This window comes from Odontesthes bonariensis, chromosome 8 (assembly GCF_027942865.1).
Source record: "Odontesthes bonariensis isolate fOdoBon6 chromosome 8, fOdoBon6.hap1, whole genome shotgun sequence".
In the NCBI taxonomy this organism is placed as follows: Eukaryota; Metazoa; Chordata; class Actinopteri; order Atheriniformes; family Atherinopsidae; genus Odontesthes; species Odontesthes bonariensis.
Genome location: NC_134513.1, coordinates 37318783 through 37337011, shown reverse-complemented (window position 1 = coordinate 37337011; position 18229 = coordinate 37318783). Strand labels below are relative to the sequence as shown.

The 18229-nt window shown below is 46.6% G+C and overlaps 1 protein-coding gene across 3 annotated transcripts; it reads left to right on the top strand.

The window, feature by feature from the left end:
- Positions 1–224: 224 nt before the first annotated feature.
- parp12b (poly (ADP-ribose) polymerase family, member 12b) lies at positions 225–17031 on the top strand. Of its 3 annotated transcripts, none has more exons than XM_075472370.1 (8): positions 225–620; positions 10242–10377; positions 11803–12052; positions 12597–12686; positions 12860–12986; positions 14145–14310; positions 14401–14521; positions 14796–17031. In XM_075472370.1, exons 1-8 carry the CDS (start codon positions 307–309, stop codon positions 14906–14908), a joined length of 1317 nt encoding a protein of 438 aa, XP_075328485.1. In that variant the 5' UTR covers positions 225–306; the 3' UTR covers positions 14909–17031. The 3 variants fall into 3 exon arrangements, with proteins under 3 accessions (XP_075328485.1, XP_075328484.1, XP_075328486.1); XM_075472369.1 differs by having other exon boundaries at positions 226–620; positions 14142–14310; XM_075472371.1 differs by having other exon boundaries at positions 528–1037; positions 14142–14310.
- The last annotated feature ends 1198 nt before the right edge of the window (positions 17032–18229 follow it).

Genomic DNA, 18229 nt, shown 5'->3' with positions numbered 1-18229 from the left:
GACAGGAGGATGGACACATGGACAGAAGGATGGACGCATGGACAGGAGGATGGACACATGGGCGGATGGGTATCCCTCTAGAGGAGCCCTCATGAACCTGGTCCTGGTGTGATCAGGACTACTTTCTTCAGCGGAGCTGTGCTGCTGTGGTTTCCTGTCTGCAGAGTGCCTGAGAGCACAGCTCCGCCCCCAGCCTGTTGCTGTTATTGGGACAGCGAGGGCGGATATGTGCTGCCTCTCCTCCCCCCGGGTCCTCCCCATCTCCTGCCCGGCCCTCAGTAGCTGTCGGGCGGCAGGTGGGTGAGCATGCCGTGGACCAGCGGAGCGGTGCTTCAGGCCACCAGCAGCCTGTGCAGCAGCGGGGGGTCCATGCAGCTGCTGCAGCTGCACCGGGAGCTGCAGCAGCGATGTGGCACCACCATGGAGGACTTCATCTTCATCATCCAGGGGTGTTCGCGCTTCCTGGTGGTCGGCGACCCCGCGGAGAACTCCACGGTGGTGGCCCGGACGTCGCTGCGGCTGTGCCGGAGCTACGGCCGCGAGCGGCCCTGCGGGGGCTGCCAGGAGCTGCACCTCTGCAAGTTCTACATCTACGGAACCTGCAGGTTCGGGAAGGGCAGGTGAGCCGTGCGCGAGCACATGCGTGTGTCACAAACGGGTTTATGACGCTAGAACTAATCCTCAGAAACAATCGATGTTGACAGAAACGAGAAGAAGTGAAAATAAACAACAACAAAACAAACAAAGTGCTGCTGTCATCAGTTCAGAACTTATTTTCTTCATTTGGGACTATTTCAACCTGCGGACTAACACACACGCCCTACTGCAGTGAAGAAAACGAAAGTTAAAGAACTGCGAGGCAGAGAGCGGCGGAGGAAGAAGGGCTGATTTATTGTTGCTGTTCTTAAATCTGTTCTCTGTCCGGAACCGGGACCAGAAACACCAAGAAAAAAACAGACTGGGATGCAACTTGTTGACAAATTCTTTGTACCTTTTATCAGACGTCACAGTGACGTAATGAAACACGCCCCATTCTGGTGAGTTTTGATTTCCAGAGAAAAGAAACCAGTTTGGGCTCTGCTGCTGGGTTTCTGTTTGCTTTGTTCTAAAACTGAGAATAACTACCTGAAACCAGATGTTGCTGCTGCTCAGTCTATAAGCAGATGTTGCTGCTGCTCAGTCTTTAAGCAGATGTTCCTGCTGCTCAGTCTATAAGCAGATGTTGCTGCTGCTCAGTCTATAAGCAGATGTTGCTGCTGCTCAGTCTTTAAGCAGATGTTGCTGCTGCTCAGTCTTTAAGCAGATGTTGCTGCTGCTCAGTCTATAAGCAGATGTTCCTGCTGCTCAGTCTATAAGCAGATGTTGCTGCTGCTCAGTCTATAAGCAGATGTTGCTGCTGCTCAGTCTATAAGCAGATGTTGCTGCTGCTCAGTCTTTAAGCAGATGTTGCTGCTGCTCAGTCTTTAAGCAGATGTTCCTGCTGCTCAGTCTATAAGCAGATGTTGCTGCTGCTCAGTCTTTAAGCAGATGTTGCTGCTGCTCAGTCTTTAAGCAGATGTTGCTGCTGCTCAGTCTTTAAGCAGATGTTGCTGCTGCTCAGTCTATAAGCAGATGTTCCTGCTGCTCAGTCTATAAGCAGATGTTGCTGCTGCTCAGTCTATAAGCAGATGTTGCTGCTGCTCAGTCTATAAGCAGATGTTGCTGCTGCTCAGTCTTTAAGCAGATGTTGCTGCTGCTCAGTCTTTAAGCAGATGTTCCTGCTGCTCAGTCTTTAAGCAGATGTTGCTGCTGCTCAGTCTTTAAGCAGATGTTGCTGCTGCTCAGTCTTTAAGCAGATGTTCCTGCTGCTCAGTCTTTAAGCAGATGTTCCTGCTGCTCAGTCTTTAAGCAGATGTTCCTGCTGCTCAGTCTTTAAGCAGATGTTGCTGCTGCTCAGTCTTTAAGCAGATGTTCCTGCTGCTCAGTCTATAAGCAGATGCTCCTGCTGCTCAGTCTATAAGCAGATGTTCCTGCTGCTCAGTCTATAAGCAGATGCTCCTGCTGCTCAGTCTATAAGCAGATGTTCCTGCTGCTCAGTCTATAAGCAGATGTTCCTGCTGCTCAGTCTATAAGCAGATGTTCCTGCTGCTCAGTCTTTAAGCAGATGCTCCTGCTGCTCAGTCTATAAGCAGATGTTCCTGCTGCTCAGTCTATAAGCAGATGTTGCTGCTGCTCAGTCTTTAAGCAGATGTTGCTGCTGCTCAGTCTTTAAGCAGATGTTCCTGCTGCTCAGTCTTTAAGCAGATGTTGCTGCTGCTCAGTCTTTAAGCAGATGTTGCTGCTGCTCAGTCTTTAAGCAGATGTTCCTGCTGCTCAGTCTTTAAGCAGATGTTGCTGCTGCTCAGTCTTTAAGCAGATGTTCCTGCTGCTCAGTCTATAAGCAGATGTTCCTGCTGCTCAGTCTATAAGCAGATGCTCCTGCTGCTCAGTCTTTAAGCAGATGCTCCTGCTGCTCAGTCTATAAGCAGATGTTCCTGCTGCTCAGTCTATAAGCAGATGCTCCTGCTGCTCAGTCTATAAGCAGATGTTCCTGCTGCTCAGTCTATAAGCAGATGTTCCTGCTGCTCAGTCTATAAGCAGATGTTCCTGCTGCTCAGTCTTTAAGCAGATGTTCCTGCTGCTCAGTCTATAAGCAGATGCTCCTGCTGCTCAGTCTATAAGCAGATGTTCCTGCTGCTCAGTCTATAAGCAGATGTTCCTGCTGCTCAGTCTTTAAGCAGATGTTCCTGCTGCTCAGTCTATAAGCAGATGCTCCTGCTGCTCAGTCTTTAAGCAGATGCTCCTGCTGCTCAGTCTTTAAGCAGATGCTCCTGCTGCTCAGTCTATAAGCAGATGCTTCTGCTGCTCAGTCTTTAAGCAGATGTTGCTGCTGCTCAGTCTATAAGCAGATGTTGCTGCTGCTCAGTCTATAAGCAGATGTTGCTGCTGCTCAGTCTTTAAGCAGATGTTCCTGCTGCTCAGTCTATAAGCAGATGTTCATGCTGCTCAGTCTATAAGCAGATGTTGCTGCTGCTCAGTCTTTAAGCAGATGTTCCTGCTGCTCAGTCTTTAAGCAGATGTTCCTGCTGCTCAGTCTATAAGCAGATGTTCCTGCTGCTCAGTCTTTAAGCAGATGTTCCTGCTGCTCAGTCTTTAAGCAGATGTTGCTGCTGCTCAGTCTATAAGCAGATGTTCCTGCTGCTCAGTCTATAAGCAGATGTTGCTGCTGCTCAGTCTATAAGCAGATGTTCCTGCTGCTCAGTCTTTAAGCAGATGTTCCTGCTGCTCAGTCTTTAAGCAGATGTTCCTGCTGCTCAGTCTTTAAGCAGATGTTGCTGCTGCTCAGTCTATAAGCAGATGTTCCTGCTGCTCAGTCTTTAAGCAGATGTTCCTGCTGCTCAGTCTATAAGCAGATGTTCCTGCTGCTCAGTCTATAAGCAGATGTTCATGCTGCTCAGTCTATAAGTAGATGTTCATGCTGCTCAGTCTATAAGCAGATGTTGCTGCTGCTCAGTCTATAAGCAGATGTTGCTGCTGCTCAGTCTTTAAGCAGATGTTGCTGCTGCTCAGTCTATAAGCAGATGTTGCTGCTGCTCAGTCTTTAAGCAGATGTTGCTGCTGCTCAGTCTTTAAGCAGATGTTGCTGCTGCTCAGTCTATAAGCAGATGTTGCTGCTGCTCAGTCTTTAAGCAGATGTTGCTGCTGCTCAGTCTATAAGCAGATGTTGCTGCTGCTCAGTCTTTAACCAGATGTTGCTGCTGCTCAGTCTTTAAGCAGATGTTGCTGCTGCTCAGTCTTTAAGCAGATGTTGCTGCTGCTCAGTCTTTAAGCAGATGTTGCTGCTGCTCAGTCTATAAGCAGATGTTTCTGCTGCTCAGTCTTTAAGCAGATGTTGCTGCTGCTCAGTCTATAAGCAGATGTTGCTGCTGCTCAGTCTATAAGCAGATGTTGCTGCTGCTCAGTCTTTAAGCAGATGTTGCTGCTGCTCAGTCTTTAAGCAGATGTTGCTGCTGCTCAGTCTATAAGCAGATGTTGCTGCTGCTCAGTCTATAAGCAGATGTTGCTGCTGCTCAGTCTTTAAGCAGATGTTCCTGCAGCTCAGTCTATAAGCAGATGTTTCTGCTGCTCAGTCTTTAAGCAGATGTTCCTGCTGCTCAGTCTTTAAGCAGATGTTCCTGCTGCTCAGTCTTTAAGCAGATGTTCCTGCTGCTCAGTCTTTAAGCAGATGTTCCTGCTGCTCAGTCTATAAGCAGATGTTCCTGCTGCTCAGTCTATAAGCAGATGTTCCTGCTGCTCAGTCTTTAAGCAGATGTTCCTGCTGCTCAGTCTATAAGCAGATGTTGCTGCTGCTCAGTCTTTAAGCAGATGTTGCTGCTGCTCAGTCTTTAAGCAGATGTTCATGCTGCTAAGTCTTTGAGCAGATGTTCCTGCTGCTCAGTCTTTAAGCAGATGTTCCTGCTGCTCAGTCTTTGAGCAGATGTTCCTGCTGCTCAGTCTTTAAGCAGATGTTCCTGCTGCTCAGTCTTTAAGCAGATGCTTCTGCTGCTCAGTCTTTAAGCAGATGTTCCTGCTGCTCAGTCTTTAAGCAGATGTTTCTGCTGCTCAGTCTTTAAGCAGATGTTCCTGCTGCTCAGTCTATAAGCAGATGTTCCTGCTGCTCAGTCTATAAGCAGATGTTCCTGCTGCTCAGTCTATAAGCAGATGTTCCTGCTGCTCAGTCTATAAGCAGATGTTCCTGCTGCTCAGTCTATAAGCAGATGTTCCTGCTGCTCAGTCTATAAGCAGATGTTGCTGCTGCTCAGTCTTTAAGCAGATGCTCCTGCTGCTCAGTCTTTAAGCAGATGTTGCTGCTGCTCAGTCTTTAAGCAGATGTTCCTGCTGCTCAGTCTATAAGCAGATGTTGCTGCTGCTCAGTCTTTGAGCAGATGCTTCTGCTGCTCAGTCTATAAGCAGATGTTGCTGCTGCTCAGTCTTTAAGCAGATGTTCATGCTGCTAAGTCTTTGAGCAGATGTTCCTGCTGCTCAGTCTTTAAGCAGATGCTTCTGCTGCTCAGTCTATAAGCAGATGTTGCTGCTGCTCAGTCTTTAAGCAGATCTTTCTGCTGCTCAGTCTTTAAGCAGATGCTTCTGCTGCTCAGTCTTTAAGCAGATGTTCCTGCTGCTCAGTCTTTAAGCAGATGTTCCTGCTGCTCAGTCTTTAAGCAGATGCTTCTGCTGCTCAGTCTTTAAGCAGATGTTCCTGCTGCTCAGTCTTTAAGCAGATGTTCCTGCTGCTCAGTCTAGAAGCAGATGTTCCTGCTGCTCAGTCTATAAGCAGATGTTCATGCTGCTCAGTCTATAAGCAGATGTTCCTGCTGCTCAGTCTATAAGCAGATGTTCCTGCTGCTCAGTCTTTAAGCAGATGTTCCTGCTGCTCAGTCTTTAAGCAGATGTTCCTGCTGCTCAGTCTATAAGCAGATGTTCCTGCTGCTCAGTCTATAAGCAGATGTTTCTGCTGCTCAGTCTTTAAGCAGATGTTCCTGCTGCTCAGTCTATAAGCAGATGTTGCTGCTGCTCAGTCTTTAAGCAGATGTTGCTGCTGCTCAGTCTTTAAGCAGATGTTGCTGTTGCTCAGTCTTTAAGCAGATGTTGCTGCTGCTCAGTCTTTAAGCAGATGTTCCTGCTGCTCAGTCTTTAAGCAGATGTTGCTGCTGCTCAGTCTATAAGCAGATGTTGCTGCTGCTCAGTCTTTAAGCAGATGTTCATGCTGCTCAGTCTATAAGCAGATGTTGCTGCTGCTCAGTCTATAAGCAGATGTTTCTGCTGCTCAGTCTTTAAGCAGATGTTGCTGCTGCTCAGTCTTTAAGCAGATGTTGCTGCTGCTGTCTTTAAGCAGATGATGCTGCTGCTCAGTCTTTAAGCAGATGTTCCTGCTGCTCAGTCTTTAAGCAGATGTTGCTGCTGCTCAGTCTTTAAGCAGATGTTGCTGCTGCTCAGTCTTTAAGCAGATGTTGCTGCTGCTCAGTCTTTAAGCAGATGTTCCTGCTGCTCAGTCTTTAAGCAGATGTTGCTGCTGCTCAGTCTTTAAGCAGAGTTTGCTGCTGCTCAGTCTTTAAGCAGATGTTGCTGCTGCTCAGTCTTTACGCAGATGTTCCTGCTGCTCAGTCTTTAAGCAGATGTTCCTGCTGCTCAGTCTTTAAGCAGATGTTCCTCCTGCTCAGTCTTTAAGCAGATGTTTCTGCTGCTCAGTCTTTAAGCAGATGTTCCTGCTGCTCAGTCTTTAAGCAGATGTTGCTGATGCTCAGTCTTTAAGCAGATGTTGCTGCTGCTCAGTCTATAAGCAGATGTTGCTCCTGCTCAGTCTTTAAGCAGATGTTGCTGCTGCTCAGTCTTTAAGCAGATGTTCCTGCTGCTCAGTCTTTAAGCAGATGTTCCTGCTGCTCAGTCTATAAGCAGATGTTTCTGCTGCTCAGTCTATAAGCAGATGTTTCTGCTGCTCAGTCTATAAGCAGATGTTTCTGCTGCTCAGTCTAGAAGCAGATGTTTCTGCTGCTCAGTCTTTAAGCAGTTGGTTCTGCTGCTCAGTCTTTAAGCAGATGTTGCTGCTGCTCAGTCTTTAAGCAGATGTTGCTGCTGCTCAGTCTATAAGCAGATGTTGCTGCTGCTCAGTCTATAAGCAGATGTTCCTGCTGCTCAGTCTTTAAGCAGATGTTGCTGCTGCTCAGTCTATAAGCAGATGTTCCTGCTGCTCAGTCTATAAGCAGATGTTCCTGCTGCTCAGTCTATAAGCAGATGTTCCTGCTGCTCAGTCTTTAAGCAGATGTTGCTGCTGCTCAGTCTATAAGCAGATGTTCCTGCTGCTCAGTCTATAAGCAGATGTTCATGCTGCTCAGTCTTTAAGCAGATGTTGCTGCTGCTCAGTCTAGAAGCAGATGTTTCTGCTGCTCAGTCTTTAAGCAGTTGGTTCTGCTGCTCAGTCTTTAAGCAGATGTTGCTGCTGCTCAGTCTTTAAGCAGATGTTGCTGCTGCTCAGTCTATAAGCAGATGTTGCTGCTGCTCAGTCTATAAGCAGATGTTCCTGCTGCTCAGTCTATAAGCAGATGTTCCTGCTGCTCAGTCTATAAGCAGATGTTCATGCTGCTCAGTCTATAAGCAGATGTTCCTGCTGCTCAGTCTATAAGCAGATGTTGCTGCTACTCAGTCTATAAGCAGATGTTGCTGCTGCTCAGTCTTTAAGCAGATGTTGCTGCTGCTCAGTCTTTAAGCAGATGTTGCTGCTGCTCAGTCTATAAGCAGATGTTGCTGCTGCTCAGTCTTTAAGCAGATGTTGCTGCTGCTCAGTCTTTAAGCAGATGCTCCTGCTGCTCAGTCTTTAAGCAGATGTTCCTCCTGCTCAGTCTTTAAGCAGATGTTCCTGCTGCTCAGTCTTTAAGCAGATGTTGCTGCTGCTCAGTCTTTAAGCAGATGTTGCTGCTGCTCAGTCTTTAAGCAGATGTTGCTGCTGCTCAGTCTTTAAGCAGATGTTGCTGCTGCTCAGTCTATAAGCAGATGTTCCTGCTGCTCAGTCTATAAGCAGATGTTCATGCTGCTCAGTCTATAAGCAGATGTTCCTGCTGCTCAGTCTTTAAGCAGATGTTGCTGCTGCTCAGTCTATAAGCAGATGTTGCTGCTGCTCAGTCTTTAAGCAGATGTTGCTGCTGCTCAGTCTATAAGCAGATGTTGCTGCTGCTCAGTCTTTAAGCAGATGTTGCTGCTGCTCAGTCTTTAAGCAGATGCTCCTGCTGCTCAGTCTTTAAGCAGATGTTCCTCCTGCTCAGTCTTTAAGCAGATGTTCCTGCTGCTCAGTCTTTAAGCAGATGTTGCTGCTGCTCAGTCTTTAAGCAGATGTTGCTGCTGCTCAGTCTTTAAGCAGATGTTGCTGCTGCTCAGTCTTTAAGCAGATGTTGCTGCTGCTCAGTCTATAAGCAGATGTTCCTGCTGCTCAGTCTATAAGCAGATGTTCATGCTGCTCAGTCTATAAGCAGATGTTCCTGCTGCTCAGTCTTTAAGCAGATGTTGCTGCTGCTCAGTCTATAAGCAGATGTTGCTGCTGCTCAGTCTTTAAGCAGATGTTCCTGCTGCTCAGTCTTTAAGCAGATGTTCCTGCTGCTCAGTCTATAAGCAGATGTTCATGCTGCTCAGTCTATAAGCAGATGTTCCTGCTGCTCAGTCTTTAAGCAGATGTTCCTGCTGCTCAGTCTATAAGCAGATGTTCATGCTGCTCAGTCTATAAGCAGATGCTCCTGCTGCTCAGTCTTTAAGCAGATGTTCCTGCTGCTCAGTCTTTAAGCAGATGTTGCTGCTGCTCAGTCTATAAGCAGATGTTGCTGCTGCTCAGTCTTTAAGCAGATGTTGCTGCTGCTCAGTCTATAAGCAGATGTTGCTGCTGCTCAGTCTTTAAGCAGATGTTGCTGCTGCTCAGTCTTTAAGCAGATGTTCCTGCTGCTCAGTCTATAAGCAGATGTTGCTGCTGCTCAGTCTTTAAGCAGATGTTCCTGCTGCTCAGTCTTTAAGCAGATGTTCCTGCTGCTCAGTCTATAAGCAGATGTTGCTGCTGCTCAGTCTTTAAGCAGATGTTCCTGCTGCTCAGTCTTTAAGCAGATGTTCCTCCTGCTCAGTCTATAAGCAGATGTTGCTGCTGCTCAGTCTATAAGCAGATGTTGCTGCTGCTCAGTCTATAAGCAGATGTTGCTGCTGCTCAGTCTATAAGCAGATGTTCCTGCTGCTTAGTCTTTAAGCAGATGTTGCTGCTGCTCAGTCTATAAGCAGATGTTCCTGCTGCTCAGTCTTTAAGCAGATGTTCCTGCTGCTCAGTCTATAAGCAGATGTTCCTGCTGCTCAGTCTATAAGCAGATGTTTCTGCTGCTCAGTCTTTAAGCAGATGTTCCTGCTGCTCAGTCTTTAAGCAGATGTTCCTGCTGCTCAGTCTATAAGCAGATGTTTCTGCTGTTCAGTCTTTAAGCAGATGTTGCTGCTGCTCAGTCTATAAGCAGATGTTTCTGCTGCTCAGTCTATAAGCAGATGTTGCTGCTGCTCAGTCTATAAGCAGATGTTCCTGCTGCTCAGTCTTTAAGCAGATGTTCCTGCTGCTCAGTCTATAAGCAGATGTTCCTGCTGCTCAGTCTATAAGCAGATGTTCCTGCTGCTCAGTCTTTAAGCAGATGTTGCTGCTGCTCAGTCTATAAGCAGATGTTGCTGCTGCTCAGTCTATAAGCAGATGTTGCTGCTGCTCAGTCTATAAGCAGATGTTCCTGCTGCTCAATCTTTAAGCACAGACACTCAGGTTCCGCCGAACAAACATACCTGGACTGGACCTGAAGCATGTTTTAGAAACAGGATTTTCAGTTTTACTCAACATCTGTGTATCTGTTATAATCAGAATGAAGATTATTCCAGCCAAACTCCACATTCATCTCAGGAAACTCACTTGAACTTTCATTCTGTGGAGGTAAATGCCTGCTTCTCATCTGGCTCTTCAACCCGGGTGTTTGAGGCAGTTTGGAAAGCTCGATGACACTAAAACTGAGGAGTTGGACCAAGGACAGGAACTGGCATCTGAACTGACAAATACTCACTTCTTTATCAGATTCATGGACGGAGTTGAGATGTTTCCTTCGGTGCTTCACGGTAACCTTAAAGTCCACACTGTCTGCAGCTCGTCTCCACCCTCTGCACCTGCACACATGCAAACATGCTCACAGAGGAAGTGGTAATGTTGTTGTGTTTCTGCAGACGCTTTTAGGCAAAGCCACTTACAGATGAGGATATAACATCAAAGCTAACAATAGGCTACATAGAAGGAAACCACCAGTCGGACTCTGTCGGACTCTGTCAGAGGTGACAGAGATAGAGAGCAGGCATAGAGGGAGGTACAGGGTCAGTGCAGGGTAGGAGATGCTCTCTGGAGAGCTGGGTCTTCTACAGTTGGAAGATGTTCAGGGACGCCCCTGTTCTGGTAGCACTCGGTAGGTCATTCCACCATCGTGGAACGACACATAAACAGAGTCTGGATTGTCTTCAGCGTTCTCTCTTGTCCTTTAGGGAGAAATGTGCCACCCTCCCCAGCTACCAGGATGAATCCAAAAAAAGTCTAATTTTTCACGTACTTTGCAGCAGAGAACCTCCAGATCTGGAGCTGCTGTCTGTTCAACCTAGTTTAACACCAAACCACGTTTTCAGATCACTGACGCTGTTGTTCATCACAGGAAACCGTGCAAGTTCTCCCATGACATCCGATCTGATCATAACCATGGATTACTGAGAGACTGCACGCTGCACGAGCTGAAGGAGGACGAGCTGTTCCTGCTGCTGCTGCAGAACGACCCGGCGCTGCTGCCCGAGGTAACCAGGCCGCTCCGCCCTTTTTTAACCCTTTGATTGAGATGTATATGAGGCAGAGGTTTTTATGGCTCAATAAATGAAAAGAAAAGTTCAAACTAGTGGAGTGAAATGAAAAAGTGAAACCTCTAAACGTGATCTGGTGCCTTCAGAAGAAATAAGCTCCACCTGTCTGTGATAAAGAGTAACATGACCTCAGCGCTTCCTGTTCATGTTTTCTGTTTCAATTCAAACTTAATTAGTTTGAGCTCTTGGCTCTGTCCTTATATTGTTCCTTCTCAAATCAAATCAAATTTATTTATATAGCACATTTCCTTTACAAAACAATTCAAAGTGCTTCACATAAAATAAAAGCATTGCAGCAGGGAGTGGAAGAAGCATTAAAAATATGTAAAAGAATATAAAGAGAAACAAATAAAATCATTTAAATGAATTTAAAAACAAGCAACAGTCGAGATAAGGTCAAAGATATCGTGCAGATTTCATGCATAGACACATGAGAAAAGAAATGTCTTTAACCTGGATTTAAAAATGTCTCCATTTGGTGAAAGTTTAATCTCCACTGGCAGTTTGTTCTGCCTGAGTTTCAGATGCGTTTGCATGTTAGGACACAGCAGTTTAAGATGCATCAGACGATAACTCCCACAGATTCGGAGGGTTTGATGAACCCGACTCGTGCAAACAGCTCTGAATCTGCTGTTGGTCGATGTTTCTTTTCTTTGCTGGAGCCGGACGGGCCAGAGTAGCTCGAGTTTAACAGTGTCAGGATACGAAGGCTGTTCCACAGTAACGCCAAGTCCAGAGAAGAAGAAACGGATTCAATTCAATTCATTTTTATTTATATAGCGCCAAATACAACAAATGTCATCTCAAGGCACTTAGATAATAAAGTCCAATTCAAGCCAATTGGAATTCAATTAATTGTAATCATAATTATTCATAAAATAATCCAATACATTCATATAGAGCCAATTCAAAAACAATTTCCTAGCTAAGAAAACCAACAGATTGCACTGAAACTTTTTGTTTTTCGGTCCAATCTCCCGGCCTGAGCGTGCCTGAGGCGACTGTGGAGAGAAACGACTCCCTTTGAACAGGAAGAAACCTCTGGCAGAACCAGAACCAGGAAGGGTGGCCATCAGAACCAGAACCAGGAAGGGTGGCCATCCGCCTCCACCAGCTGGGGTTGATGAAAACAACAAAAACAAAATAACTAAAAAAATCAATATAAAACCTGAGGAAAGTAAAACTCAGCTTCTAAACATTTCTGAAGCAGATTTTCACCTCATATTTACAGAAAATCTCATTCTTAAAAGATCTACGACCTTCGATACGTTGAAAAGATGTTAACGTGAGCTGCAGAGCTTTATTTAAAGCGAGACGAACTCCTCTTTCATGTTTCCACCACTGACGGAAGCTTCTCTTTAGGTGTGTTTGCACTATAACAAAGGCTGCGGTCCTCACGGCTGCTGCACCTTCCAGAGCGACTGCACCAAAGTGCACCTGTGTCAGCACTTTGTTCGGGGCGACTGCATGTTTGGACGCAAGTGTAAACGACAGCACGCCATCGATGAACATGGCCGGAGAATGCTGGAGGAAAGACATCTGAGTGTGGACATCATTCAAAATCTGCCCTTGATCTACAGGAACATCCATCACCTCAGTGTTGCTGCTGCTGGTGAGGATAGAGCCTCCGATGGGCTGCACAACACACCAGCATGGGCTCCTCTGGTCCACTCTCCTCAGGGTGGATATAACCCAATCTGATGATTATTATGTTGAACCAAAAATATCAAGAAATAGGAGAAGATTTCACCAGTTCTGCATACAGGAGTGTTAATGTGAAAGAACCTTCTCACACATATGAGAAAACCATCCCATAATTATCATAAAACCATTTCAGAAATCTGAGAAAACTTTGCTTTAAATGAGAGAAAATTGTCCCATAAATATGAGAGAGAATTTTCCAATTTTCTAATTGATATTAGAAAGCTCACGTTTATGAAAAAAACACCATAAATAGGAGAAACCTGTCTCATATAACACGACTGTTTCACAAATATGAGAAAACTGTCGTATAAGCATGAGCTCATTGGTCCATGAATGTGAAAGATTCTGACTGGCAGCTGAACATGAGCTCGCCTAAACCAATGACATGGTTGTTTTTTTGAACCCGACGTTTATCTGAGGGCACTTTCTTTCTGTTTGTTCATTTTGCTCAGAGACGGACACAGATTCTCCCTGTAACTCCCCTCAGACAGCTGAGATGGACATCTGTCTTCACTTCATCAGAAACAGCTGCAGGTTCCACGGTGAGTCCTCTGGATCTGCAGCTGCTCTGGGAGTTAGCAGCAGATGCTAACTTATTCGTCTTTATTTTGAGGGTTTCCTTTGACTTTGACAGACATTTTTCTGCTTTGTGGATCCATTCCTGCAGATTTCTGTGGATCAGTCTTCTTATTGTGTTCTTTGTGTGTTCATGCAGTCGCGTGTAAGCGGGTCCACTTCCACCTTCCTTATAAGTGGGAGGTGTGGGACGGCGCCACCTGGACAGACCTGCAGCACAATGAGGACATCGAGCGAGACTTCTGCGACCCGGCGAAGACGCACAGGTGATGGGTCACGCCTCCCCGCAGCTCAGCTGGGAGCTGGATCTGGATCTGGATCTGGATCTGGATCTGGGTCTGGATCAGGGTCTGGATCTGGATCTGGATCTGGATCTGGATCTGGATCAGGATCAGGATCAAGATCAGGGTCTGGATCAGGATCAGGGTCTGGATCAGGGTCTGGATCAGGATCAGGATCAGGGTCTGGATCTGGATCTGGATCAGGATCAAGATCTGGATCAGGATCTGGATCTGGATCAGGGTCTGGATCAGGGTCTGGATCAGGATCTGGATCAGGGTCTGGATCTGGATCTGGATCAGGATCAGGATCAAGATCTGGATCAGGGTCTGGATCAGGATCTGGATTAGGATCAAGATCAGGATCAAGATCTGGATCAGGGTCTGGATCAGGGTCTGGATCTGGATTAGGATCAAGATCTGGATCAGGGTCTGGATCTGGATCAGGGTCTGGATCAGGGTCTGGATCAGGGTCTGGATCTGGATCTGGATCAAGATCTGGATCAGGGTCTGGATCTGGATCAGGGTCTGGATCAAGATCTGGATCAGGGTCTGGATCAGGATCTGGATCAAGGTCTGGATCAGGATCTGGATCTGGATTAGGATCAAGATCTGGATCTGGATCAAGATCTGGATCTGGGTCAGGATCTGGGTCAGGATCTGGGTCAGGATCTGGATCAGGATCAGGGTCTGGATCAGGGTCTGGATCTGGATCTGGATCATGATCAAGATCTGGATCAGGGTCTGGATCAGGGTCTGGATCAGGATCTGGATCTGGATCAGGGTCTGGATCAAGATCTGGATCAAGGTCTGGATCAGGATCTGGATCTGGATCATGATCAAGATCTGGATCAGGGTCTGGATCAGGATCTGGATCTGGATCGGGGTCTGGATCAAGATCTGGATCAGGGTCTGGATCAGGATCTGGATCAAGATCTGGATCAGGGTCTGGATCAGGATCAGGGTATGGATCAGGGTCTGGATCAAGATCTGGATCAAGATCTGGATCAGGGTCTGGATCAGGATCTGGATCAAGATCTGGATCAGGATCTGGATCTGGATTAGGATCAAGATCAGGATCTGGGTCAGGATCTGGATCAGGATCAGGGTCTGGCTGAACGGGTTCTTCTCTGTGTTTCTCAGCAGCGAGTGTCAGCCTGTGGACTTCCTGAGCATGACGTGGGAGTCGCTGCCTGTTCGCCGTCTCTCTACCGTCTCCTCGGTAACGAAGCCGCCTCACTACAGCCTGACGACTCGGTGGCAGTGGTACTACAAGGGCGACCACGGGAGCTGGGTGGAGTATGGGCAGCCGGTGAGTGGGACTGATGGGGTCTCTGCAGGGTGGGAGGCGTCCCGGTTCACATGTGTGGACTGACGTGTCTCCGTGCGGCTCTGTCCTCAGGATGAGAAGCAGCGCTCCACATCAGTGACATCACAGACTCTGGAGGAGGCCTTCCTGTCGGGCCGGGCCGCCGAAGTCCAGCTGGTGAAAGGCCAGAGGCAGTACGTCCTCAGCTTTAAAGGTACGGCGTCCTTTAAAGGTCCCGCAGGTCCCGCAGGTCCCGCAGGTCCCGCAGGTCCCACAGATCCCGCAGGTCCTGCAGGTCCCGCAGGTCCCGCAGGTCCCGCAGGTCCCACAGATCCCGCAGGTCCTGCAGGTCCAGCCCAAACCCTGGTTAAATGGCCCCTGCACCCTTTCTATGCTTAAAGACAGAGCCTGTCAGACTGCGCTCAGGGTTCAGTGCCAGAACAGAATGTGATCAGGACTGATCTTCTGGCTCCTCCTCCTCTCTGCAGACATGTACCAGAGGAACCCCAAACACAACACCAAGAGGAGGGTCCGCCGCCGCCCACACTTCGTCTCCGGGGCCGAGGTGTACGCCCAGGTGGCCCCGCAGAGCTGCACCTGAGCTGCACCTGAGCTGCACCTGAGCTGCACCTGAGCTGCACCTGAGCTGCACCTGAGCTGCACCTGAGCTGCACCTGAGCTGCACCTGAGCTGCACCTGAGCTGCACCTGAGCTGCACCTGAGCTGCACCTGAGCTGCACCTGAGCTCCTTCGCAGCTGCTTCGGATCAACATTCAGACTGTCGTCACATTTCAGATTCAGGTCTCAGATTCAGGTCTCAGATTCAGTCAGTTCAACTATTTCTGTTAAATTTAGTCTCATCTGAGTTATTTTTACCTTCATGTTGATTTTAGTCTTTCAGGAGGTGATGGTGTGGGATAACGGGTCTGACTGTTTTATGCTCCATCAGCTCCACCTGTGGCTTTAACCCCTTAACGCCTGAATTTATATAGCTGTACATAACAAAATGTTTTGTGTGTGTTTTAGCCTTTAAGTAGATGGTAAATAATGCTGAGATTATTAATTTCACTTTTGCACAAAAAATAAATAGAAATTTTGGTTTGTTGCAAATTTGCGACACCAGGCATAATGGTCTAGCCTAGAAATCTAGACGCCCCTAGCGGCCGCAAATGGAATTTGCTCCGGGGCTAGTCTAGTCACTTGTGGTCGTTTTGCAACGTTCCAAATCAAAACTTGATCGAGCCAATCAAATCGTGAGAAGCGGGGTCGGAGGCTGGGCTACCTAGTGACGACAGAGGTGCAACGTTTCAGTGTGTAGTTCCAGAGAGAGGTAAAAAAAAAAGTTCCATTAGCTAGCTCTCTTTAGCTTTATAGGGAAACGAAGTAAACTTACATCTGAGAGCAATCCCCAGTCAATTGCGAGCATGATGTACCGAAGACGGCGGGCCGATCTTCGTCTCAGAGCTGACAAAACTCTCCGGTAAGGCATTTGAACGGTCAAATTCCGTTAACGGGACGAGAGTAGTCAAAACGGCTAAACCGGAAGTGCGTTGCTCACTGCGGCTAGCTTTAGTAGCGCCGAATTCGTGGGAACAAAATTGTAAATAGCCGGTATTTTGTCAGATTTTCAACACCTTGGGGATCTAAACGACTACTTTCTCGCCTGAAAATGTTTCAAATGTTGCTAAAGTTTACAGAGTTTAGAGCTTAAGAGAAATCAGCTTTTCAGGCCATAGACTACAAACCACGATGTAAATTCTGTCGCGTTGACTACATAAAACTTCTTCATCGCTCTGATTGGTTGTTGCGCCATCCTATTGCGTGGCGTTGAACTTGACAGACAGCCGTTAATCCCGCCCACACTGCTATCCAGCGTCACTAGACCCCTGTACAGCTTTTTGCTGTACGGGTCTGGCTTGCTAGGCTAATAATGGTCAATAATAAGATCACAACAACACAGTAATATAACAGTGAAAAAACAATGTTTTTTTTATTCACCCTTTTTTTTTTTTACATATTTATTTATATAAAGGTTCCTAGGTCCGTAGTGAATATGGACTAACCGGCATTGGGGGAATAAAGATGCTATCTCAGCTGGTTGATTGAGTCAAACGGTTTGTAGCATATATGCGACAATAGGCCTTAAGGGGTTAACACTCAGAAGCAGAAGGTTTGATTCCCCAGATGCAGCATGAGCTCTGAAACAGGAAACAGGAAAGCTTTTGGTGGGTGCAACCTTCTGCTGTCAGCTGAAACCTTTGAGATGACATCAGAGTCGGACCTGAGCACACACACACTAAATGTGTTTATGCTGCATTTTAAGGCGGAAGTCAAAAGCTTCTGAAGCCGGATTTATCACCTCCCCGGCCCTGACTGCATGCTCCAACATGGCCGCCCTGCGTACCAAACCTCTGTCCACCTCGACCCGTGTGTGTGTGTGTGTGTGTATGTATATGTGTGTGTATATGTGTGTGTGTGTGTCCTAATGTCCAGCTGATCGCTGAGCTCTGACGTGTGGAATAGATGAACCAGGTGTGGAACAGTTTGACGTTCAAGTTAAAAAGCTTTTTACTTTTTAAAATGATTTAAAATTTTATTCTTTAACTTTATTCTGTTATTTTCTAAATCCTTCTTATTGTAAATGTGTGTGATTTTTACTGGAACCGCATGTTTCAAACACGTGCTGATATGCTGTGAATCATCAGTAAAACCCTCAGAGCTTCAGTGTCTGACTTTGTGTGTTTTGTTAAATAAATATTCCATGTTACAGTTTTTTTCATTCGCTAACAAACGTCTGTCCAAACAGTTGTCACATTTTCTAAACTCTAAACACAATTAGCACAGCATCGGTATTTTGTGGTCACACCATTCACACATTTCATGTTGTTTCCACACAATATGCAGTCAAACACATTTCCTTAACAGACATGCTATACCCCCCCAACAAAATTATGGATTGTTTTTGTATTATTTACGAATGTTAACACACAACATCCCACAACAGCAAAAACAATATTCCAAACCTTAGATACAGTATAAAAACCTCTGCTTCTGCAGTGATATCAGTTCAAAAACAATTTATCTCAGCTGATAATAAACAAACAATTGAATAATGGACACACAGCTGATTTATGTTGGGTAAATTCAAACTAGAATTGTGGAGGACCGTGAGATATTTGACAATATCGATAGCATCAGCCTCACAACCATTACTCGGACATTGTCCAAACACAGAGTGCGGATGAAGCAGCTCTACACTGTTCCCTTTGAGAGGAACAGTGAGAGAGTCAAGGCGCTATGACCACAATATATCCAGCTATAGTACTGTATACTCAATTCAACGTCCAGTTCTATAAGCTTTGCACTTTGCAAGTAGGTAACCTACACAGTAATGGGTTACAGTACAGTATGGTATACAGTAATGAGATTTACATAAACTTTGTTTCAGAGAGTTATGGAATTGGAGGCCAACCAGGCCCCTCATGGATTCATATACATAGATGAGGCAGGATTCAATCTGGCCAAAAGGCGTCGACATGGACGAAATGTAATTGGAAAAAGGGCCACAGTTGATGTGCCAGGTCAGAGAGGGGCAAACATCACCATGTGTGCAGCAATTGCAAATGCAGGATTAGTCCTTCACAGATGTCAGGTTGGACCCTACAATACCGAGCGCCTCCTTGCCTTTCTCAATGATCTCCACCAGCGCCTGGTTCCAGAGCAGGATCAGCAGGGTGAAAACACGAGGACCTTTGTAATCACCTGGGACAATGTGGCTTCCCATCATTCGCAAGCAATAACAACATGGTTTTAAGTCCACCCAAGACTGGTACGTCTCTTCCTTCCACCCTATTCACCAGAGGTGGGGACTTGGACTCGAGACTTGAGACTTGACTTGGACTCGAGTCCCGATTTTGATGAC